At 42.3% G+C, this 25,648-nt stretch overlaps 1 protein-coding gene across 1 annotated transcript; it reads right to left on the minus strand.

Moving 5' to 3' along the window:
• Positions 1–1,574: 1,574 nt before the first annotated feature.
• TMEM209 (transmembrane protein 209) lies at positions 1,575–22,643 on the minus strand. The gene is made up of 15 exons (XM_065417696.1): positions 22,572–22,643; positions 18,158–18,297; positions 17,984–18,042; positions 14,632–14,763; positions 12,000–12,238; positions 11,080–11,284; positions 9,997–10,172; positions 8,878–8,949; positions 7,583–7,679; positions 6,491–6,616; positions 5,844–5,941; positions 3,955–4,069; positions 3,765–3,862; positions 2,758–2,831; positions 1,575–1,629 (listed from the first exon to the last, which is right to left on the minus strand). The coding sequence occupies exons 1-15, from the start codon at positions 22,596–22,598 to the stop codon at positions 1,575–1,577; spliced, it is 1,713 nt and encodes a 570-aa protein (XP_065273768.1). The 5' UTR covers positions 22,599–22,643.
• Positions 22,644–25,648: the final 3,005 nt, after the last annotated feature.

The raw sequence follows: 25,648 nt of genomic DNA on the forward strand, positions 1-25,648 counted from the left end.
GAGAAACAGGAGGACCCTTAACATTACCCTTACCAGAGGGCTTCTGAAATTGTCCCCACAATATTTTTTTTTTTAAAAGAAGAACCTTTAGCACATATTTTTAAAATTGCCTGGTTACCAGGATTTGCAATGGATCCTTCATCCCTATAGGGAAAAACCTTGGCATACATGTAAGAATCCATTTTAAAACAAGTTTAACTCAATTTTTTCCAAGGAGCAACTAGTCTACATTGCAAAGCAATTGCTTATATAACTGTAAAAAAAACAACATGTTGGGTTATCCAGGGACACCCCATCATTATACATACTAGAGCAGAACATCTTTTTTCTCAAAATAAGATGTTGGCTGGTCTGAGGATCTAAAGTGACGTGCCACCCATACAGAATAGGAGTTCAAGTCATAAATTTGATTCTTGCTTCTGGGTCATTGCTATTTGCCCCAGGCAGGAAAAACCAGCAGAGCCTCAACTCCCTCCAATGACTAACGCTGGTCAGGTTGCATCTGTTTGTCCTTGGTTATAAAGAACTTCACAGCAATATGGGGCTATGTGGGGGTGGAGGAGAGGATGTCTCTTTGGACTCCTAGGACATCCTGATTTAAGTGTAAAAATTTTGTTCTTTTGCAGAGACACTGAAGCTACATTCCATTTTAGAGTAAATTTTTTACAGCTCAAACACCTCTAAAATAGGGGATTAATACCAGAAACACTAATGTGAGAACTTTTTAAAAAATAAAGGACGTTCGGGCAAGACTTCAATTTCAGTCAAGACATCAGCAATGTTTTGTTGCCCCAAACACACTCAAGTTTAAAAGATATTGGATTATTTTGCTTAAAAAAAGATTCATAAGAATATAGTCTAACTGGTGTGTAGGGTCTGAAGTTTTCTTTCACTTACACCTTCAGTGCAGTCACTTTAAAAGTATGGTGGTGCCACAAAATCCCACTACACTGGTCCTCCAATGATGGTTAGCCACAAGCCTTTCTGCATAAGCCGAAGAGAATCCTGGTTATGTGGCATTTCCTGGTGCATGTGGATCTTCTACTTGGCCACACTGATTTTTGTACTTGGCAGTGACTGATTTTTCAAGGGGCAGCACTGAAGTAACAAGTACCAAGCAGCAGTGTACAACCTTAGTAGGGCAGTCCAAGTTGCACTGTAGTATTCTACCCTGCCATGTAGATGAGATGGGCTCACAATTCATTCCCCAAGCTGGCAGGGGTACCGTTGAGTTGCTTCTAATTCAAGTATCAGCAGTGATGGCCTCTGGAGGGCAACTCAGCCAGAAGAATGGTGAAGGCTTTTAAAGTGGGGCTTGTGAAGGTGGGAAGTTGTAAAGAGACGTCTTTGCGCAATAAGAGCTGGTAGGAGTATTTCAATGCTGGAAACATGTTCTCATGCGAACAGTGTATTGAATGTAAACGTATCCTATGTTCACCAGGATATCACACTAGTACATCGTTGTAGGTTTATGTTCAAGGCACAAGTGTAATAAGCTGCTCAGTTATCTCAGAGATGCACAATTGTTTCTCACTATGTGACGGTGGAGGCCATCCACAGTGAACCATGATGTACTAGTCTCCCAAGATCCACAGAACATTCACTCCTGATAAGCCAAGATTTACTCGCCTGCAAAGACAAAGTCATACTAATAAAATAACAATGAGCACAAACCTACATTTAAAGCAAAGTTTTGTTATAAAAGAAAGTTGTCAGGACAGGTTGCAAGCCCCTGACTCCAGCAGTTCTTTCAATCCCTGCCAAAGGTTCCTTCTATTTAGGAGTTGTGCTTCACTATGAACAGAGTACAACCCCACAGGAATTAAATGGGAAAGTCTGGACTTCACTTTTATGCCAACGTAGGCACAGTTGCCCTCAAAATTTCTTATACTGCTCCAAAAGCAAAGTTTAGTGGCTAATGATCGCATCTACTTATACCTATATTTCTCAATGACAGTGGATTTCAGGCCAGGATCTAGCCAGGCAGTGACTAAAGAGACCAATATTCTACAGTTTGCGCTCCAAAAGATTGTCAGCCTGCAAAAAAATGCAACTCTTTTTATGCACCTAGAGGCTTATACAAGAAGCTTTTAAAAACAAATTTGTATTTCATTTTAGTGTGCTAATTTTCCTTGCTTAATCAATTTGATACTCCTTAGAACTCCCATAATTTAAGTGCTCCTATCCCAGATTTCTGTTGGACATAAGGGTGCATGATTCCCCATAGTACTTTTTTTAGTGCATTTAATTGTCAGTCCTCATTTGCTGCCCTGAATTAGTCTTTTTAGGAACTGAGGAGCTTGCTTTTCCCCATGGAAGTTCAGAGTAAAGCTCTTGTGTTTGAAGAGCTCATCCTGAAATGCAAACTTTTAGCTGTTACTGGAAAGTGAAAGTGGAGTCAGGTTTTTAAGGTAGATTTATATCCTAGTTCATAAGGAGAAAAGGGCCCTCACACCTCCCTGTCTCGTGCTTGAGGAGAAAGAATATTATTCTGTATTTCTGTTAGAAATGCAAATGGCAAGTTTTAAGTTATTTAACATAAGAGTGTAGGAGGCAGCCAAAAGAGAGCGTTGGGGGGAGTGAAAGAAATAGGATGTTCGCAGACCAGCAAGAAATTGCCATACAGTGAAGAATACAGATTGTTTCTACAGGAACTTAAGATCAGTCTACATGCAGCTAAACTGCTTATTTACAACAGGGAATGTTACGGTTCTCAGTCTGTATTAAATGCAGAGATTCATGGCACTCTATACCTACCCGAGCATCCCAGATTCTTTTGTCTTTATGATGCACAGGAACATAAGCAAGGTATGGAACATGTTGTTTCTGCCCTGAACGCACCGGAAGAGAAGAGGGTGAAGATTAAGTAATACATACAATATTCAGTCTGAAAGTTCTGCACAATTTCTTATTTAAAAGAAAATACCCTTCACTTCCTGTCCTAAGCTTTTATTAAATTTATTATTTTTAAATATTTAAATATTAAAGTGTAATATTGCTTTGCACTGTTAAACAGCTGTCACATTCCACTCCAGAGGTGGCTGCACTTCACTGGCAAGATGTCATTATGGAGTTTGTATGCTGACCTGCAAAGTATTTTGAGATGAGAAACTGCTATAGAAGGGAAACCATTACCAAAGGAATAATATTATGGGCTTCTTCATCATAATGAACCTCCAGGACTTAAGTTAGTTTTGGGACACTGCTTACATCCTCCAGCTGGGCAAATGCAAAAAGAGAAATTTTGTTAGGCTGGATTATGACCTTCCACTCTTTTAAGGACTAGAGGAATTGATGATAATTTTTGAAACTAGGGCTCAAGTTTTGACCAGGGATCCAACAGCATCAATTTAAGCTTTTGATTCTGGGAATGGTAATTTTTCCAACACAGACTTTTGCTGGTAAGAGACACGAGATCTGTGGCACCGAAGAATTAACATAGACCTCTGGGGTCTAAGTTATTTATTTTAAACACTAGCAACTTATCAAAAGAACATGCAACAAGGGGAAGATACTGCCTTCGGTACTCTACTGAGACTCTTTATGGTAATGGTGTTATTTAGTAGCAACTTATATGCCAAGGGCTATGACTAGATCAAGGTAACGTTGCCTTGTACATTGCACTGACCGTTGCTATATTCAAAGACAATTTCCCTGTCAATAAACCTGACTGCTCAAAAAAGATAACCAATCAACATCAGTTAGAGTTTTCAGAACGTATGTAGCTTTCTTGAGGTATCAGAAGAAAAGCACCGTGTTCATACCTTGGGCAGATTGTAGACTTGGCACTGGTAGATAAGCTCATAGTGGGGAGGGTTGATGGTGCTCTGGTGGATGCAAATCACATTCTCATTTGAAACATCTATGAATAGAAATTTAAGAGGTAATATGGACATGAAGGACATGATCCAAGCAGTCGATCCCAGCAAACAAAGAGACCAAGGATGCCAATACCTGGCTTATCTGGTGTTTGAATGAAGTGTTGCGAGGTAAATGTTTTGCCATCAGGATATTTTGGGTGAGGAGGCAGCCTGGAGTCAAGGTAAGTGCAGAACACATGCATAATGATCTGAAGAAAAAATTAAATCAGAATTTAGTGCCCATCAGACAGATTGTAGAACCAACTGCTACAATAAAGCGGTTAATCTTTTAACAGTCTCAGATACTCGTTACAGAATCCAAGGGACAGTGATCCTATTGCAGCTTTGACTGACCCCCAGCAAATTTAAAAAGGGACAAAGCAGTGGAGTGCTTTAACCACTCTCCTCAGTGGCCCAACGCTTGACATTGGCCAGAATATTTATGTAAGATGTTGACAAGTCAAGGTTCATCTGTCAGCTGAACAACAAGACATCAGCCACAATATGGCATATTCATTCCCTTCCAGAGATGGCTGTATGCAAAGTTGCAGAATTTAGTAGCGAATGTGGGCCCCAAACCAGAATATTTATTTTAACTCGTTCCCTCCTCCCCCATTAACTTGAAAGGTTTGATTGAGATTGACAGATTCAAACCAACCATGGTTTGGCAAACTGTATACTCACACATTGAGGTTTTTGTAAAACTTAAGCCCACCTCTCTCAGTCTGAACAAGTACGCCCTATATACGGGGAAGAGTGCTAGAACCAGTACAGAGTGGCAAGCAGATAAAACGAAACTCTACCTACTGTATGTTAGTGTTAAATGTATACTCAATGTTAAGGTTCTTACAGTAACAGTCATATTGCATATACTACAATTTTGCATTTGTTGACTTTTGTCTTGAAGTTTTCAATTTTAACATTTCCTCAATATACATTTAATATATTTTAGACTAGTAACTCATTCAGGGGTTTACAGAAGTTTAGGATGATTTGTGAGAACTAGTCTTGTCTTATTAGTATTTAGATATTCAATATAGTCTCCAATGGCATCTCATCTGGCTGTTTGTCGGAGGGGGAAAAAAATGCTCAATTACAGGATGTGATGTCCTACCCCATGACTACGAGTGCTTTCCCTTAAGAACTGGTAGGTTCCTACTTGACTCAAGGCAGGACTTCAGCTATCTTTTCTTGCACAGACAGCAAGAAAAATAAATCCTCAGAATTGTGTCACTCAGCTATGTGTCATTATTCTTTGTATCTAGGTTATGTCAGTTTTCTGACAACTGAAGTAATATTTTAATTCACTATTTTCAAGTACATGGTACTGTTTCTGTAGAGAAACACTTATCCTCTGACCTTTCAGGTTGCTCGGCTGAGCCAGACTGAGAGTCTCTCTCTAACTAGATTATTTACTCCTTTGAGTTAGTCATTTAGGATTTAAACAATATTCAATTAAATGGGCACAGGGCCACTCAATCCATGTTTATTATTCTTTCATGTCTGTTTACTTTGCAATCTGCTTTGGAGAACTGAAATTAGACATTTAATCAAGGTGAAGTCATTTAATAATTTGTTCCTGTATTAGGAATTATTTTATAGAAGATTCATTTGAATGCAGATGATTACTTATTTGTGTCTGAATGTAGAAAAACAATTGCAGTAGAGAGGTCAGAGCAAGTCAGGCTACACCCACCACAGCTATTCAACAGGCATTTCAATTATGTCTAAATAAGAGTGACGTAAGATTAAGATACACAACAACATTATTTTTGTGATCTATATGGGGCTAGATCTGGTTTGCATAATTCTACCAAGTAATCTCACTGAGTGCAATGGGATTACTTGGGTAAATGAGGTGTGCAGGATTTGGATCATGTTCCTCAAAAGATTCACAAGCTGTATCTCTACTTCCTATTCCTACTACTAGCACTGAAAAATAATGCGTTTTAAGTCTCATCAAACACAACTATGCAAACTTACAGCAGAATCAGTGGGCAAATCAGTATCCCATTTACGGCCCTTGAAGTCCCCTCCTCTGTTCCATCGGAATGAGCTCATGCATCCTCCCTGAGAAAGTTCTAAAGGCAACAGAGTTTATATGAAGTTATTTTGGGGCAAGGTTGGAGATGGAAGTGGAAGAAGGAAATCTATTATGTCTGTTTCAGACATCATGCATATTTATGGTGCTGTATACATGAGAAAAGCATGCAAGAAACACTTGCAAAGCAAATTTTAAAAATCACCATCAGGATTTAAAAAAAAGATTTAAATCCTAAAACTCATTTTTATTTGGAATGAAATCAGGGAGTGATAAAATGGTAAGAGAAGAGATTGATTAAATCCAACAATAAGCTTCCAGAACACATATTCAAAAGGTGAATGAGTGACAAAGCTTTTGTTTTAAGAGTATTGTAAATTATATTAAGATCCCACATCATTAAGTCACTTTAAACAAGAGTAGAAAATCACCAATACTTGGGTCTCAGCAGGTATGAAGGAGGGGCTGCTTTTCAAGTAGTGGAAATACACCAGTTCAAAGGTCTTGTTGACAGTGTTCAACATCACTAACACTTGACGCATGAGAACTGTAATGAAGCACATTTTAAGTGTGCATGATGACCATTTACCTTTGATCCTTTCAACCAAATATTCCTGGTTTGGTGTAAGGTCCAGGTACTGCACTATAGTGTTCAGTGTGGGGATGAGTGGAGCTTTAACAAGAGCGGCTTGTTTCAGACTGCTAATACTGGCTTCTACAATACAAAAGAGCATCAGCACATGTGATCTATGGCCACAGCAGAACACTGAACATCCTCACTTACTCAGAAGCTCATTAACAGACTATTACAAAGAATTGACACATTCTGTTCCGCTTGCTTGCCTGTTGCACTCTGAGAAGCTGGGTCCTAGGAATAGTTGGCACACTACATCACTACTGATGTTGCCAAATACCAAATTCTGATCCTAGAGAAGTTTACTCCTACATTTACTTCTCTGGGAGAAAGATTGAGTCTGTATTATTTACATCATCCTAGCATACAAAACATGCTAGGCACCACACATATAGGAAGACAGTCCCTGTCCTGAAAACCTTGCATCCTATGAGACAAAAGACACTTATACTGGTGGAAAAAGGGGATACGACAAACTTTCTAGTGTTGCATTTGACTAAGTATATAGCACATTCCTAACTGCCTCTCCATCTAGCCATTATTAGTTGGTTAATTTCTCATACGTGTCACAGCAGAAGTGGGTTTTAAGGAGAGATTAAAGCTTAAGTAGCCTACAAAATAGAAGGCCAAATTCTGCTCTCAGTTAAATTGGTGCAAGTTTGATGTAACAATACAAATAAGTGGAGTTACTTCAGATTAAACACCAGTTTAACTGAAGATAGAATCCAGGCTAGCAGCTATAAGAGCATCTAACAGTTAGAGATCAAACACCAGGTTATTGTCTTATTAAGGGATTTGCCTCAGGAGGCTCAATTGGAATGAACATAGTCCTCTCACTGATGCAGCTGTAACAAGGTTCCTGTGTTTTCTGCAATTCTGCACCTGTGGAAGTTGCTGTATAATCCAAGCTCTCTCATAAAAAAAAACAAAACTGTTTCTAGTTCTTAAGGTTGCAAAGAACACTCTTTTCTGTCTGGAAGTTTTCATCCTGAGCACAGGTACTAATGAGAACTGAACCAAATCTATTACAGTATCTCCATACAGTACCTCCAATCTGCAACTCTGGACACCCCATTCTTCTCAGCTGAGTGCTCACAGAATCAATCTCTTGCACAAGTGGCACTAAAATAGTCTCGTTAATCCACTAGAAGAGGAGAGAAAGGTAGACAATTAAAAAGATAAGCAGCAACAGGAAGTCTGTGTGAAATATTACTATACCCTAATCAGTATCTGAATTACTGTTATGACTGCAAAGTAAAAAAGGTGAACAACAAACATTTAAGGAAGCAGAAGAGATATACAAAGTTATTAAGTAAATAGACTATCAGGTTATGGTAGGATTTGAATGACTATTTAAAAAGTTCAATGAGTGAGTTCTAGATAACATTTCTAGACCATGATACAGACTTTTTGGATGGTGAGGGGAGTAATGGTATGAAAAGCAGCAAGTCATCCACAAACACTTAATTTATGCTTGCATGTGTCCATAATTCCCACAGACTGTTTTAAGGAAGAAGGGTGCCGATAGAAATATATTATTTGTGAACACTTGAGCTTTTCATGGATATTATTGGCTTAACAAACAAACATGCCTGGGGAGTGCCATGAATTCCAACAAGCGGTGTGTTGAGTAGTTTGTTATTTGATTACCTAATACTTTTACCTTGAAGTGTAGTTAGGTCTGCAATAGCAATAGCAGAAATAACAGTTCTTAAAAGTCAGATTAGGTCAGGATTTTCATTCTAACTTTTCAGCTGTTCAGACCTTTTGGAAAATTTTAACCTTGGGGATGGGATTTTCCATGCTTTAGGTCAGCCCAGGTGAGTTATTTTGAAATGTTTGAGGAAAACAGAGTCAGCAGGTTGAGTTGTGGAAAAGGGAAAAACAAGTCTACCCATTTTCATTGGTATGAACTTTACAATTTGAAGTTTCCAGGATGTCATAGCACAAAAGTCAGCAAGTGCAGGAGTTAAGGTTGAACGTGTAACCTTAATATCGCCCCCTTGTGAGCATGCTTTGTGTTAGTTGCTAGTTACACAGCCATATGCTAATCCTCAAATACACTCTGTAGTTCTTTCTACAATCTTAGGTACACATGTGGCAACTCAATTTCTCTCCCCCCCCCTTCTAATATAATACAATTAGATCAAAAAGCAAGAGTTCTGTTACAAATCAAAGATCATTAAGGAAGTATTACACCCTACCAAGTTTATACCATAGCTCAGTTCCATTAAGGCTGAGGCAAATGATGATGTACTCATGTATTTTCTAGCTCTGAGTTCTGCAGAAATAAGGACAGGATACTAAAATATTAGATTCTAAAGAGCAATGATAGGACTTACATTTCTGAACTTAGCTGTCCATGAGTCCACATGATTGAGTAGTTGTCGATTCATTATCACCCTCAACCAAACCTAAAAAGTTAAGTAGTTTAAGAGACTTATTGCAAAGATGTAGGAACCCAGCTGAACGCAATACGGCTTTTAGAGGCCAAGCCATCTTATTGATACTAATTATAGCGTGCCCATCATAAGCCCCAGCTAGGTTTTAGAATGTTCATATCTCACAGGGCATTTCATGAGGACTATATACCAGTTAGTTTAACACCAAGTCCAGATGCACTATTTTGGTACCCATAGCTATTTGTATTAGGATAAAACTGGTCTAAGCTAGTAGGATTTCTAGAAAAGGTTTAAGTTAATGGAAAGTTACACTAAATCAGTGTGCAAGGTAGAGAAAAGGGGTAACATTTAATTAAAAGACAGGCAAGTTAAGAGCTACTCCTATTGGCCACACTAAAGTCAGATGTGCAGTACTCTTCTCCATGTGTCTCACAAAATCCACTGAGCACGTACAGGTGAAACAGAGGATTTTCAATATACATTCAGCTGCTTGAAATGCACTAGATGCAGTTAATTGTTACTGTTACAAACACTTATCCATAGTATAAAATGGCAGAAGAGAAGATTTCTCAACATCACGAAGTCCAAGAACGCAGTTAAACTACTAGTTTTTGAACTCCAGACTGAACTACTATATCTAGAATTGTTATATATTACTACATAATTAAGGTGTTTGTGAGAAACTGGTTAAGACAGGAAAAGGTTAAATCTATGTTTATTGTTTCCCACCACTGCTCACAAAATGAATACTAATAAACTATAAAATTCTATACAGCAGATATATCCAGAAATGTTTGGTCAGAAGTCACTTTTTTACCCCAAACAAATTTATAATTGCCCTCTACTGGTGAAGGTAATGTACAACGAACTAGTTCAGATTGAAGTTTGGAATATAAATTTGTAGTAAGAAAATATTTGTATAAATTATATGAAGGCAATTCAATGCTATGGGATTTATCGCCTCTCTTTCCAGTAATGTGAATGGGAGACGCATCCAAATCCTTGCAGAAGATTGCAAAATTCACAACTGTATCTTTTTCCCTCGAGTTTTCTATTTACCTCTTCCGCAGCTTGCTTAGAGCTCAGATCAGCTTCATCTTTGTGTGCTGATGGGACTTGGGACCTGCAGGCCAGCTGGTACTGGAACTTCCTCAGCATCTGTGCGTAGTCTCCCATGGAACGGCTGTAGTTCCAAAGAGTCGGACTGCTGGAAGGAGAACTGGAATCTGAACTCCCTGAAATTATCCATTCAGTAAACAAATTACTCCATGTTGATTGCCAAACAATTTTTAAGCAGTGTGAGGTTCCTGTACAGATGACAGGTCAGAGCATTTAGGCTTTGACTGGAGGGACGCCATCCACAAGTTGCGATGAACCAAATGCCAAACTCAGTCTATGTAAAATATTATTAGTCACTGTCATCTCAATAATAAGAAGTGTCTTCAGGACACAGGTCACCTGCAGATTACTTGGCACCTTGATCTGAGATGCCGTCTCCACAGGCCACACCTCTTGTCAAGATGAAGGCCCTGGCTCTTTACTGTAGGCCAGTAAGTCCTATACAGATATACACCTCTACCCTGATATAACACGAATTCTGATACAACGCGGTAAAGCACTGCTCCGGGGGGGGGGGGGGGGGGGGGGGGGGGGGGGGCTGTGCACGCCGGCGGATCAAAGCAAGTTTGATATAACACGGTTTCACCTATAACGCAGTAAGATTTTTTGGCTCCCGAGGACAGCGTTATATCGAGGTAGAGGTGTAGTTTGTCATTTATAGACATCCATGAGTTGTCTCCAGAGTGTCAACAGCTGTACATTTCTATCTATAACACAAGGCTTTATTCTCTGGAAAGTTTCCCCAAGGAATCTGTGTTGCAAAGGGCTGTAGAAGTCATGGAGCTCAGCTTCACATCTCACTTAGACTATTCAGTAAAAGACTTAACTTGTTCTGCATCAGTCTTCAGATTGTGCCTTCTACAGGGATTTGTTAAGAGGCGGATACTGTGCAAATGACTTAAGTCCATTTCATTAAGATTGGCACAGATGTGCCAAACCTTACACCAGAAGAACTGGAGTACCATCCCACAAATGCACTTAAAAAAACAACAACTTTTAGACCAAACAGAGCTACTGACTTACCCAGCTGAACTCGATGTTGCTTCTCTTCTTCACTTTGAAGGAAGCTGTCCAAGGACTTTAGGTCTGTCATATAGTCTTCTTTGCCAATAGGGGAGTTATACACAGTTGGCGAAGAACGGTACCGAGACCTCAGCCCGCTGCTTTCCACTGGTCCAATGCTGGTGGGGTATGGTGAGCTACCAGGAGAGGGATTAAAGCTGGATACCTGTGGGAAATAGAGTGAGGCTAGGTCTACACTACAGGGGGCGGTCGACCTAAGATACGCAACTTCAGCTACGTGAATAGCATAGCTGAAGTGGCGTATTTTAGGTCGACTTACCTGGCTGTGAGGACGGCGGCGAGTCGACCGCAGCTGCGCCGCCGTCGACTCCGCTTCCGCCTCTTGCCGCGGTGGATTTCCGGAGTCGACGGAAGAGCCATCGGGGATCGATTTTATCGCGTCTTCACTAGACACGATAAGTCGATCCCCAATAGATCGATTGCTACCCGCCGATTCGGCGGGTAGTGAAGACATGCCCTGAGTGATTGTGTTATTTTGTAAAGCTGGAATTCTATTTATTAGTTTCAATTTGGAAACAAAATTAATGTATTTATCCTCATTTATCCAACTTGTTATTGCATTGCTAGTTACTGTTAAACTAGACGCCACTTTGGCTTTAGTATGTTTCAGTTGCTGGTTGGTTTATTTAAATTCTTACTGCATCACCTGCCAGGTGGTACAAAGTGAAAAAAATGCCATCACCAGTGGGAGACTGGAGAATTCCTGTTGGGTAAAATTTTACACCGGCTGTGCAAAAGGTGTAAATAAATACACAAGGGGTGCAAGCTACTGGAGAATCAGGTTCTGCAGTGTAGGGCACAATACAAGCAATCTAATAAGCAAATTCCAACTTGTTACATTGGGTTATCAAGGCTATTACCTTACTGTAGCTGCTGTTTGGTGAGTAGGTCACAGCAGTGCTATAAGAACCGCTGCTGCCTGACAAAGCCTGTAGCTGAGGGCTGTACCCAGTCATGCAACCAGTGGCAAACTTTGGGCTGGTATTAGGTGAGCGGGATGGGCTGTAACTCAGCACGCTCTGACCCAGGATTGGAGGAGAAGGTGTTGAAGAAGGGACTTTCTTTGTCACTAGCTCACGAGGCGGAGTTGTTTGTACTGCTGTAATAAAAAAAAGCAGAATTAGGGCTGAAGGAGCAGCAGTCTGGATAATTTTTTTAACTGTTATTTCATTTCTTTACTATCTTAAGAAAATCCTACATTGAGACCAGAAAAGGAGATTTGAAAGAAATCTCAGACCTATAACATTCAGCAGCCAAGTCACAAGCATAGAAACTAGAGCTGTGACAGAGGAAAAGAATGGTCTTGTGGTTCGGGAACTGCACTGCCACTCAGAAGACTTGGGTTAAATTCTGCCGCAGACACACTGTGGGACCTTGGGTGAGTCACTACACCTCTGTGCCTCAGTTCTCCATCTGCAAAGTGGGAATAAGAATACTCTCTTTCTTCCACCCTTTATCCTACCTATTTAGACTGAAACCACTTCAGGGCAGGGATTATCTTACTATGTGTTTATATACTGTCTAGCTCAACAGGGCCCTGATTTCAGCTGGGACCTCTAGGCACTTTACTATTACAAACATAGCAGTATACACAAATAATAGTAACACACATAATGAGAGACCTATTAAGTCACATCCAGTCCTTCCCTATGGTCAATGCAGGAACATTTCCTACTCTTTATGAGGTTGTTCCTTATGGATGGACCCTGCTGTTTTAAAACCCTTGTACTGTGCCTAGATACAACAGGAAGAGAGTGCTTTGCACAGAGCACTATTATAGGCATATCTAATTTAAAATTTCTCTAGTAAGGAGCTTCAGTCAGGTTCTTTGAGAAAGTTTCCCTTTTTAACTTCATTTTATTAACCCTACCTATACACACCATCTCCAAAGAGTTTCAATACTCATGGACTGATATATTCGCTTCATAGTTTAGTCAAGTTACACAAGTTTTAATCTTTGCACATAAATCAATCACACTACGCCACAATCGTTACTGATGTTTTTCTGTGCTCCTGATCTTTATTTATGCTTTCCTATGAAGTTTCTCCAACCTGATGGCATCTTTCTGCAATCAGAGGTCAGATTGGTCGAGTGTGGTAGTAGTATACTGACATTCCACATTTGGTACATCTACTTTGTCATGTTCTTGTTTCTTAGAAATTTGTTTAGAAACTCAAAATATTTTATGAAGGGACTGACGTTTAGTTTGTCATTTTTAGACTTTGCATTAAGGTTTCTCTCTAACATGGCTATTTTTACCCAGTGTGTAGATTACTATGATGACTGATTTAAACATAAACCCTCCATCTGCGCCTCCTCCCCAGTCCCACACATAGGGGACTACGCCCTAGCCCATCCACGATAGAGTTTGAACTTCTCTCATTGCTTGTCTCCTACACTCCACCATCCACCCTTTTCTCCTGTCTTTTTTGTTGTTTGTTCTTTATCATTATTGCTTCTTCTCCTGTTCCCTGATTATCTTCCCTCAAGTAATTTTTTGCTAATTCCCCTGGCTCCCCCACTCTCTACTGCTCTAGATCAGAGGTCAAAGATGGAAGAGACACTATGAACCATTTAGATATATGCATTCGTTTGCAGATGTTGGAAGCAGTGATACAGATCCATAGATTAAGGACAGAAGGGTCCATGCAATCATCTACTTTGACCTCCTAACACTGGCAATATCATTTAACCCAATTACCCCATTGCCAGTGGTTCTCAAACTTTTGTACTGGTGACCCCTTTCACACAGCAAGCCTCTGAGTGCGACCCCCCCCTTACAAATTAACATTTTTAAAAAAGATATATATTTAACACTATTATAAAGGCTGGAGGTGAAACAGGGTTTGGGGTGGAGGCCGGCAGCTTATCACCCCCCATGTAATAACCTTGCGACACCCTGAGGGGTCACAACTCCCAGTTTGAGAACCCCTGACCTATACTGACCCCAATAACTTGTGTTTGACTGAAGAATATCTTCCACAAAGGCATTCTGTCTTGATTTAAAGACATCAAGAGAGGGAGAATCCACCACTTCCTTCAGTAGTTGGTTCCAAAGTCAGTCACCCTCACTGTTAAAAATGTGTTCCCTATTTCTAAGTTAACTCTGTCTGGCTTCAGCTTCCAGCCATAGGTTCTTGTTATGCCTTTCTCTACTAAAGTAAAGAGCCCTTTATCACTCAATACTTCCTTTCATGAAGTTACTGGTACACAGTAATCAAGTAACTTCTTGATCTTCTGAATTTTCATTCCACTTCTCCTAGTTACCCCATCTGCAGGGAGCAGTAAGGTGAAGTCAATCAAAATGCTCTCTGAATCAGCACTCCTACCCTTCAGAAGTTTTGACTGCATCTCTCTTCTTTTTCTAGACATTTGTGTTTGTTTGGAGGCCCATGCCAGGTTGAGACCTATGACAGTCTGTTCAGAAGGTTAAACATTTACAAACTCAGTTGTAGACACCATTTTAAAGAGTACTGCCAGAGATAACTTACATGCATTCTGAAGCCCAAGAAGGGTCTGCTGTCCAGGACTCATAACTAAGCTAGTTGGTGCCACCGTGTATTTGAAATACCTCCAGAAATCAAATAAGGCATTCAGACTGAACAAAGATGCAAGTGCAAGTTCTAGAACAAAAAAACCAAAAACCATTATTTTAACAAGTTAGTTCTTTATATTTTAGAGTGTCCTTAAATTGCTCACCATTTACAAAATCAATAACTGTTAACATCTTATGCTGTATGCAGTGTTGTTGTAGCCATGTTGGTCACAGGATATTAAAGAGACAAGGTGAGTGAGGTAATATCTTTTATTGGACCAACTTTTGTTGGTCCAATAAAAGCTTTTGAGCTTACAGAGGTCCAGAAAATTACCTCCCCACCTTGTCTCTTTGACTCTCATGTTGTTTTCCCACTCTACTGATATAAACACTATCATGGTAAAAGTCACTGTATATTCTTTGTATCATTTTGGAAAGATGAATTATTCACCAAAACTAAATAGTAATATATATATATATTTTTAAGTACATCAGAAGCAGGAAGCCTGCCAAACAGTGAGTGGCGCTTCTGGACAATCAAGGTGCTAAAGGAGCACTCACGGAACACAAGGCCGTTGCAGAAAAGCGAAATTAATTCTTTGCATCAGTCCTAACTGCAGAGGATATGGAGGAGATCCCCACATCCAAGTCATTCTAGTGAAGTGACAAAACTGAAGAATTGTCCCAGACTGAGATGTCAGTAGAGGAGGTTTGGAACAAATTGATAAACTAAACAGTAATAAGTCACCAGGACCCAATGGTAATCACCCAAGAGTTCTGAAGGAACTCAAATATGAAATTGCGGAACTTCTACTGTGGTATGTAACCTATCACTCAAATCAGCCTCGGTACCAGATAATTGGACGATAGCTCATGTAACGCCGATTTTTAAAAAAGGATCCAGAGGCAATCCTGGCAATTACAGGCCAGTAAGCCTAACTTCTGTGCCAGGCAAACTGGTTGAAATTATAGTAAAGAACAAAATGCTCTGACACATAGATGAACACTACATGCTAGGGAAGAATCAACACGGCTTTTATACCAGGAAATCATACCTCACCAATCTATTTAGAATTCTTTCAGGAGATCAACAAGCATGTGGACAAGGGGGATCCAGTGGATATAGTGTCCTTGGACTTTCATAAAGCCTGACAAGGTCCCTCACCAAAAGCTCTTAAGCAAAATAAACAATCATGGGATAAGGGGGGGTCCTCTCATAGATCCGTAACTGGTTAAAAGATGGAAACAAATGGTAGGAATAAGTGATCAGTTTTCACAATGAGGAGAGGTAAATAGCAGGGTCCCCCAAGGATCCTGTGCTGTTCAACATATTTGTAAATGATCTGGAAAAATGGGTGACTTGTGAGGTGGCAAAATTTGCAGACAATACAAAACTACTCAAGATAGTTAAGTCCAAAGTATGGATGTAAAATGTAGATTGTGAACGTAACAATTAAAACGGTTAACCAATATAATTTTAATAGTTTAAACGGGTACTTTTTAAAACGATATTTACATTCCTAGTCCAAAGCTAACTGCAAAGAGTTATAAAGGAATCTCACTAAACTGGGTGACTAGGCGACAAAACGGCAGATGAAATTAACTGTCAATAAGTTCAAAGTAATGCACACTGGAAAACATAACCCCAACTATATATATGAAGTGATGAGGTCTAAATAAATTGTTACCGCTCAAGAAAGATCTTGGAGTCATCATGGATAGTTTTCTGAAAATATCCACTCAATGTGCAACGGCAGCCAAAAAAACTAACAGAATGTTAGGAACCATTAGCAAAGGGACAGATAATAAAACAGAAAACATCATAATGCCACTATATTAATCCATAGTACACCAACTCCTTAAATGCTACATGCAGTTCTGGCTGCCTGATCTCAAAAAAGGTACATCAGAATTGGCAAAGGTACAGAGAAAGGCAACAAAAATGAGTAGGGGGTATGGAACAGCTTCCATATGAGGAGAGATTAAAAAGACTGGGACTGCTCAGTTTAGAAAACAGACGACTATGGGGAGGGGATATGATAGAGGTCTTTAAAATCATGAATGGTATGGAGAAGGTGAACAGGGAAGTGTGATTTACCCATTCACATAATGCAAGAATAAAGGGTCACCCAGTTAAATTAATAGGCAGCAAGTTTAAAACAAACATAAGGAAGTACTTCTTCATACAATGCACCGTCAACCCGTGGAACTCGTTTCCATAGGATGTTGTGAAGACCAAAAGTGTAACAGGATTAAAAAAGGTTTCAGAGTAGGAGCCGTGTTAGTCTGTATCCGCAAAAAGAACAGGAGTACTTGTGGCACCTTAGAGACTAACAAATTACATCCGAAGAAGTGGGCTGTAGCCCACGAAAGCTTATGCTCTAATAAATTTGTTAGTCTCTAAGGTGCCACAAGTACTCCTGTTCTTTTTGAGGATTAAAAAAAAAATTAGGTAAGTTCATGGAGGATCAACAGTTATTAGCTAAGATGGTCAGGGACATATTTTATGCAAGACCTTTGGAGACAGGTTTTATATATTTGAGACTAATAAATTAATCATACAAGTGAATTAAAAAAATCACATACATAAACAAAGGGCTGCTTTATAAGCTTCACATTCTTTAGAGAAAGTAGATTTTGGAATCTAGACCAGCTGACATCTCTAAAGGTTACAAGTGTAACTCCACCATTTGAAAAAACAAGTTATGCTTAAAGGGCTGTAAATCAATACCCAAGTTAGCTTAGTTAACTTAACATTTAGTTAACATGGTATTATATTTACATATCAACATGCATGACATGATAACACATCACTGAGCTTAAGGAATCTGAAACAATTTCCCCTAAAGCTGCGACATGCTTTCATTTTCATATCATCCCCAGGTTCAGAACAACCTACAACTCCCTCTCCTCAAATCCAGCCTTTTCGAAGGTTTGCTACACTGATCTCTTACGTGTCTATTCCCACTCTTCATTTTCATCCTTTGTTAGTTTCATATCTCTCATTTAGATTGTAAGTGTCTTGAAAAAAAGAGCTTTGTCTAACTACTACAGGAAATGTAAAGCACACCTATAGCACCACGTAAAGCCTCAACACACATGCAACTTGATCTAAGATAACAGATAAGCCTTTTTTGCTGCAAGTTTGTCACAGGAGATAATCCCAGACAGATCCAAACTGGACATGGAAAGTCAAGTCCGATTTCTGTATGATCAAAAAGCGGGTTAAAAATTTTCAAATACCGACATAAAGAAAACAACTTAAGTTTCCTCACATAAGTAAACTATCACCAAGTACAATCACTTACCAATATACCACAGTGGCCAGTATGTAATGTTATAATATGAACTTATCAGTTTTCCAGTCCTGAAAGAGAAAAAAAATTGAGTTGGCATCTCTCTGACCCACAGTACATGGAAATATCTAGGAACATAATGACATCCTTTTATTGATTAAGTTTTAAAACGGTTAGGGAACTTACATTTCAGTATAAATCATGCCTGCAACTGACACATTAAGGAGTCCCCAAGCCAAAACCACTTTCCTGGCTTCAGTCTCTTTCCTCATCTTGATGGTTCTGTCAATGAGGGAAGTAGCTGGACTCTGTTCCCCCTGCATCATCTGTAAAGAGAGAAGCATAGGGAAAGACAAGAATGGAGATATTTATATAGTGTCGCTCTCCTTCAGCACCAGACTAAAGAAATGTTAAACAGTCCCTAGGAAATTGCATTTAGGGAGTTCATTTCTAGTTACAGATTAATATTTAATAGTAAACAGCATTCAGTACTTTTGGGGGGGGGAGGGGAGTTTTTTTAACATAGCTCCTTCTGTGAGCATTCTCTACTCATTAGGACCATAACTAACACTGAACTACTTTTACCATTAGGGCGTGGGGAAGGAAAATCTACCCACACTGGACGGAGGGCCAGATTCTCATCTCACTCCAGTTTTATAATAGAGTTAGTCCCAATATGTACTGGATAACAAAGCAGAATCAAGCCCAGACTATCAAATTCCTGGAAGTTCATATTTTTCACATTACAGACATGCTTAAAAAACACCTTTACCCCCAGTTTTTGTGGATAAAACATGGGGCGCGGGGGGAAGTCACATCAATTAAGTAACCATTCAGTACATTTTTGAAAGCTACTGTCCTTTAGTAAGTGATAGGCAAGATTTTTTTCTCTTCTAGTCTGTGCGGAGTCATCGGGATGAGAGACTTTGTAAGATCCTGCAGTCCTTTTGCACAGACGCTTCCCTTTCACTTTAATGAGCACTACTGTACATACACTGTTGGACTGAGAACTGGCTAGTGCACTAAAATACCGCCTCCAGGGTGGATAAAAATCAATGATTTTTTTTTATCTGATTTTTTTTATTTAAATCGGATTTTTTTGATAAAATACTTTTTGAGGAAAAAACCTATCTAGATACATTATAGCTCAAAGATATCTCATCATGGAATAGGGATTATAAATTCTAATTCTATAGTATGAGACAATATATTCATGTCATGTTTAAGAAAAGTTTTGTAAATGAGTTCCAGTAGTTCATGGATTAGGGACCAAATTTTATGGGGTTCCACAGGCTTCTGTATAGATTATTTAGGTTAATCTTTCTATCTACCCAATGGGACTCGGTGCTCAGTCTAGATGATACCATCAGAGATGCTTAGTTTTGCAGTTCTCAAACTGTGGATTTGTCTCTCCAGAGGTAACATGCTTGTTAACAGCAAAAATGTTTTTAAATAAATAAATAATATATATTGGTGAGAATTAACAGACCTCAGCTCTGTTGTCCCTCTACAAATTTGTGTACACAGAGTCAATCCCTTACCTCTCTCTAAAAGTGCAAAGTTTCAAAAAGTTCAATGAATAGAAGATTGTTGGGGGTGGAATAGATCTGGACAAGGAGAAGAGGTCTGGAGATAAATGTGAGAAGCGAGGGACATATGTTTGTTTTGTTAAAATATTATATGTTTGATGTTGAAGAAAAAAATCCAGAATACTTAACGCTGTTGTTTTAGTTAAATAAAACAATTTAAATGTCTGTCTGGTGATGTTCTCCTCCTAATACAGCATGGCAAGAAATCCTCCAAATATTAATGATTAATCTGTTGAATTGGAGATAGTTCACCTCCCAATGACTTCATAAATATCTGCTTCAATTACCTTTGGTAAATGAAATAACCAAACAATCATTCATTTTTTGATATAGCTTTAAAACTAATCTGAAAAGTTTTCAAAACAAATCACTGTTTAAAAATGTATAGTGTGTACCTTCTAAAAAGGAAACCTACATCTATCTCTGAGTTGTGAAGAATATGTATTAAGGTTATAACCACCAACAAGAATGCACTTTTATGTAGAAAACCATGATTAAATCGAGTCTTCCATGATTTAAATCAAATCCACCCTGACCATCTCCATAGCTCACTATGTTTGCGCATGAGAATACTGATATACTTTGAAAATCTGACTAAGTATTATTAACACCCATAACCCTCCACTACAGTTAACCTTCCCTCCTACAATTGTCAGCTTAAATATTTGTTATGCTCCCATTCAAAGATGGAGTATATAACATGTAGAAACTGGGACAAATGTGTTCACTGAACTGTTATTACATACCAATGAATCAGATTAGTTGCAGCTTAATGATAAAATACTTGAACACTTCAGACAAGCAGCTTCACACTTTCTCCCATGCTGCCCCTAATGCTTGGGAGGTACTCTACATAAACATCCTCAAAGCTATTTCATTGTTCTCTTTCAAACTCTCCTTTGCCATGATGCCTACCAAACACTTGACAAGTTAGGCTGCTGGCATGCTGAGGCCACTATACATCACACTGACCAATTTTGTCTCAGGGTTGGTCTACACTTGAAACACTACAGCAGCACAACTACAAGCTTCAGTGTAGCCACTCAGTAGAGTGACAGGAGGGGTTTTCCCATGACCATAGTTAATCCCCTTCCTGAAGGGCAGTATCTAGGTTGACCTAGCACTGTCTACACCGGTGGTTAGGTCTGCTTATCTACATTGCTCAGGGATGTGGATTGTTCACCTCTGAGCGACGCTGCTCAGTTGACTTAACTTTTAAGTGTTCCCCTAGCTCACTGTTTCCTCGTACTCCCCGGTCTGTCTGTATCTATATTATCTCTCGTCTCAGACACTTGCTACAGCCACATAAGGGCTTTTTCCATCCCTGTAGTAAACCCACCTCTCTGAGAGGCAGTAACTAGGTTGACAGAATAAATCTTCTGTCAACCTAGCAGCATCTACCATGGGACTTAGGTCAGTTTACCTACATCTCCTAGAGGAGTTTTTCACACCCTTGAGCAATATAGCTAGGTTGACTTAAGTTTTAGGTGTAGACCAGGCCTTAGACTGTAAATTCTTTGGGACAGAGACTGTCTTTTTGTTCTGTTTATACAGCACCTGACATAATGGGGCCTTGGTCCATGACTGGGATTCCTGAGTGCTATCTACAGTAATACACATAACGGTAAGACAGTGCTTCCCGTTTCCCAGAGCTGCCAATCTGCAGGACACCCTTGGGCTGTGCAGATCAGCTGGGCCCCTCTGTACTGCACAGCTGTATCTACACTAGAGACATTAACCACTGCTGCCAGGGGGCAATGGATCAGGCCCACTTTACAGAGCGGGAGGATAAGCCAGAGATTGCATCTACACCAGGAACATTAATCTCCACTACAGAGGAGTGCCAGCGACAGATCAGCCCCACTTTTCTGAGGGGTGCCCGGCATAGACGCTGTGTCTACACCATGGACATTAACTACTGCTGCCAAGGGGTGCCAGCGACAGATCAGCCTAGAGTGACCAGATGTCCCGATTTTATAGGGACAGTCCCAATTTTTGGAGCTTTTTCTTACATAGGCACCTATTGCCCCCCACCCCCGTCCCGATTTTTCACAGTTGCTATCTGGTCACCCTAGATCAGCCCCTTTACTGCGGGTACCCAGCACAGAGACTGCCTACACTAGGGACGTTAACGGCTGCTGCCGAGGGGCACCAGGCCAGCCCCACTTTACTGGGGGTGCCCAACACAGGGGCTGTGCCTACACTAGGGACATTAACGGCTGCTGCCGAGGGGCACCAAATCAGCCCCACTTTACTGGGGGTGCCCAGCACAGGGGCTGTGTCTACACTAGGGACATTAACGGCTGCTGCCGAGGGGCACCGGATCAGCCCCACTTTACTGGGGGTGCCCAGCACAGGGGCTGTGCCTACACTAGGGACGTTAACGGCTGCTGCCGAGGGGCACCAGGCCAGCCCCACTTTACTGGGGGTGCCCAGCACAGGGGCTGTGTCTACACTAGGGACGTTAACGGCTGCTGCCGAGGGGCACCGGATCAGCATCACTTTACTGGGGGTGCCCAGCACAGGGGCTGTGTCTACACTAGGGACGTTAACGGCTGCTGCCGAGGGGCACCAAATCAGCCCCACTTTACTGGGGGTGCCCAGCACAGGGGCTGTGTCTACACTAGGGACGTTAACGGCTGCTGCCGAGGGCGCCGGCGCCAGGCACGGAACCTCACGAGGGGCCCAGCCCCACTGGTGGGCCCGCACTGGCTGGAGGGGGCGTGGCCGGTGCCTCCCCCTATCGCCACGCAGGGGAGGGGCCGCGCGCGGGGCCCACCCAGCGCTCCCCGTGTGGGACGGGCACAGAACCGACCCAGCCCCGGGGGTAATTGGGGAGGGGGGTAATTGGGCAGAGCCTCTCACCCAGACCCTCCCCCTCCAGTGAGCAGCCGGCTCGCTCCCCAGCGGAGGAGGCGGGAGGGGCTCGCACGCCGCCGGGGAAGCGCTCCCCCCCATCCCCCGCCCCATGGCGCGAAGGGGGCCGGGAGCCCCCGTCTTCCAACACTCACCCCGCCCGCGTGAGGAGCCGCCGGCATCAGGCGCCCACGCCAGTCCCCACTGGGCTTGCGCCGACTACGCGCAGCCGCCGGCCGGAAGCGAAGCCCTTCCCAAAGGGGAGGGCGGGGCCTGTTGCCATGGGGACGGGGAGACGGCGCGCTCGCGCAGGAAGCCGTTGCTCCTCCCCTCCCCCCAGCGTCTCCGCTGTCCCGTTTTGGCGGGAACGTGTGTGAGGCGCCATGGAGGCGGGCGAGCAGCCAGCGCGAGCCGGAGCGCGACGCCGAGGCCAGCGTACTTCCGGCCGGCAGTGCCCCCATCCACTAGCGCCTCTGCCGTCTCCCATCTCCGCTCCTGTGACAGGAGTGAGGCGCGGGCGCGTGGCCATAACGGCTGGGTGCCGCACGGAGGTAGGGTTGCCAACCCTCCAGGATTGGCCTGGAGTGAGCCTCCCGGAATCGGCATCAATCTCCCGGTGACTATTGAAAGCGGGCCGGGAGATTTTAATGGGATATTTAAAAAAAATGACATTGTGGCATGTTTGAAAAAAAAATCTCCCAGAATAGCTTCGGTCATCATTGGGAACCCTAATGGAGATACGTCAGCCTGACAGTGGTGCCTGGCTCTAACAGTACGGCGCCACACAGTGACACGTCAGCGAGACATTGACGCGTGACTGTAACAGAACTGTGCCACACGGTGACACGTCAGTGTGACAAGCATTGGCGCCTGGCTGTAACTGTACAGCGCCACTTCCACACGGTGACCCATCAGCGTGACAGAGGCGCATTAGCACCTGGCCGTAATGGTGCAGCGCCACACGGTGACCCATCAGCGTGACAGAGGCGCATTAGCACCTGGCCGTAATGGTACAGCGCCACATGGTGACATGTCAGCGTGACAGAGGCGCATTAGCACCTGGCCGTAATGGTGCAGCGCCACACGGTGACCCATCAGCGTGACAGAGGCGCATTGGCACCTGGCCGTAACGGTACAGCGCCACATGGTGACATGTCAGCGTGACAGGTGCATTGGCACCTGACTATAACGGTACAGCACCACATGGTAACACGTCAGCATGACTGATGCATTGGCACCTGGCTGTAACGGTACAGCACCCACATAGTGACACATCAGAGGCACATTGGCACCTGACCATATAGGTACAGCACCACACGGTGACACGTCAGCATGACTGATGCATTGGCACCTGGCTGTAATGGTACAGCGTCACATGGTGATACATCAGCGTCACAGTGGCGCATTGGCACCTGACCATAACGGTACAGCACTACATGGTGACATGTCAGCATAACGGTGGTGCATTGGCACCTGGCTGTAACGGTTCAGTGCCACATGGTGACATGTCAGCATGATGTTAGTGATACGTTGGCACCTGGCTGTAATGTTCCGGCACCACATGGTGACACGTCCACGTGACAGTGAAGCACTGGCATAAGAACACAACATAAGAACATAAGAGTGGCCATGTTGGGTCATTTAGCAATGGTCTATCTAGCCCAGCATCCTGTCTTCCATCAGTGGCCAATGCCAGATGCTTCAGAGGGAATGAAGAGAACAGGGCAGTTATTGAGTGATCCATCCAGTCCCAGCTTCTGGCAGTCAGAGGTTTAGGGACACCCAGAGCATGGGGTTGCATCCCTGATCATCTTGGCTTACAGCTATTGATGGACCTATCCTCCATGAACTTCTCATTCTTTTTTGAATCCAGTTATACTTTTGGCCTTCACAACATCCTGGGGCAAGAAGTTTCACAGGTTGACTGCACTGTATAAAGAAGTACTTCCGTCTGTTTGTTTTAAACCTGCTGCCTATTAATTTCCTTGGGTGATCCCCTCATTCTTGTGTTATGTGAAGTGGTAAATAACACTTCCCTATTCACTTTCTCCACCCCGTTTATGACCTCTATCTCAGCCCCCCACAGTTGTCTCTTTTCTAAGTTAAACAGTCCCAGTCCTTTTAATCATCAGAGGGGTAGCCGTGTTAGTCTGAGGCCTGGTCTACACTAGGAGGTTATGTCGAATTTAGCAGCGTTAACTCGAATTAACCCTGCACCCGTCCACACAACGAAGCTATTTATTTCGACATAGAGGTCTCTATAAATCGATTTCTGTACTCCTCCCTGACGAGGGGAGTAGCGCTAAATTTGACATGGCCATGTCGAATTAGGGTTAGTGTGGATGTAATTCGACGCTATTAGCTCCGGGAGCTATCCCACAGTGCACCACCCTGTTGACGCTCTGGACAGCAGTCCGAGCTCGGATGCTCTGACCAGCCACACAGGAAAAGCCCCGGGAAAATTTGAATTCCTTTTCCTGTCTGGCCATTTGAATCTCATTTCCTGTTTGGACATCATGGCGAGCTCAGCAGCACTGGCAACGATGCAGAGCTCTCCAGCAGAGGTGACCATGCAATCGCAGAATAGAAAGAGGGCCCCAGCATGGACTGATCGGGAAGTCTTGGATCTGATCGCTGCGTGGGGCGATGAATCCGTGCTTTCGGAGCTGCGATCGAAAAAACAGAATGCGAAGATCTACGAGAAGATCTCCAAAGCCATGAGGGAGAGAGGATACAGCCGGGATGCAATGCAGTGCCGCGTGAAAATCAAGGAGCTGAGACAAGGGTACCAGAAGACCAAAGAGTGAAACGGACGCTCCGGATCCTAGCCCCAGACATGCCGTTTCTACGAGGCACTGCATTCCATTCTAGGTGCGGCCACCACCACTACCCCACCACTGTCCGTGGACTCTGACGATGGGGTATTGTCGGCGGCCGCTTCCTCGGAGATGTTCGCGGACGGGGAAGATGAGGAAGGAGATGAGGACGATGAGGCAGTCGACAGCGCTTTCAACGCTGATTTCCCCGACAGCCAGGATCTCTTCATCACCCTCACGGAGATCCCCTACCAACCCTCCCAAGGCGGTAACCCAGACCGTGATTCAGGGGAAACATCAGTAGGTAAGTGTTTTAAACATTTATTTTGAACAGAATAGTAATAGTATCTTAACAATGGGTTTTTCATGATTAGTTTGCCCTAGGCGCTTTATTTTCTAGTCCTTGCCAGTGCAGC

Source organism: Emys orbicularis, chromosome 1 (assembly GCF_028017835.1).
Source record: "Emys orbicularis isolate rEmyOrb1 chromosome 1, rEmyOrb1.hap1, whole genome shotgun sequence".
Classification (NCBI taxonomy): Eukaryota; Metazoa; Chordata; order Testudines; family Emydidae; genus Emys; species Emys orbicularis.

Coding starts and splice junctions, on each gene's coding strand:
- TMEM209 (XM_065417696.1), bottom strand. CDS start 22,598: ATGCCGGCGGCTCCTCACGCGGGCGGG. Junction 18,298..22,571: donor CGGCTCCTCACGCGGGCGGG/GTGAGTGTTGGA, acceptor CTCTCTTTACAG/ATGATGCAGGGGGAACAGAG. Junction 11,285..11,999: donor CAAACAGCAGCTACAGTAAG/GTAATAGCCTTG, acceptor TATTTCCCACAG/GTATCCAGCTTTAATCCCTC.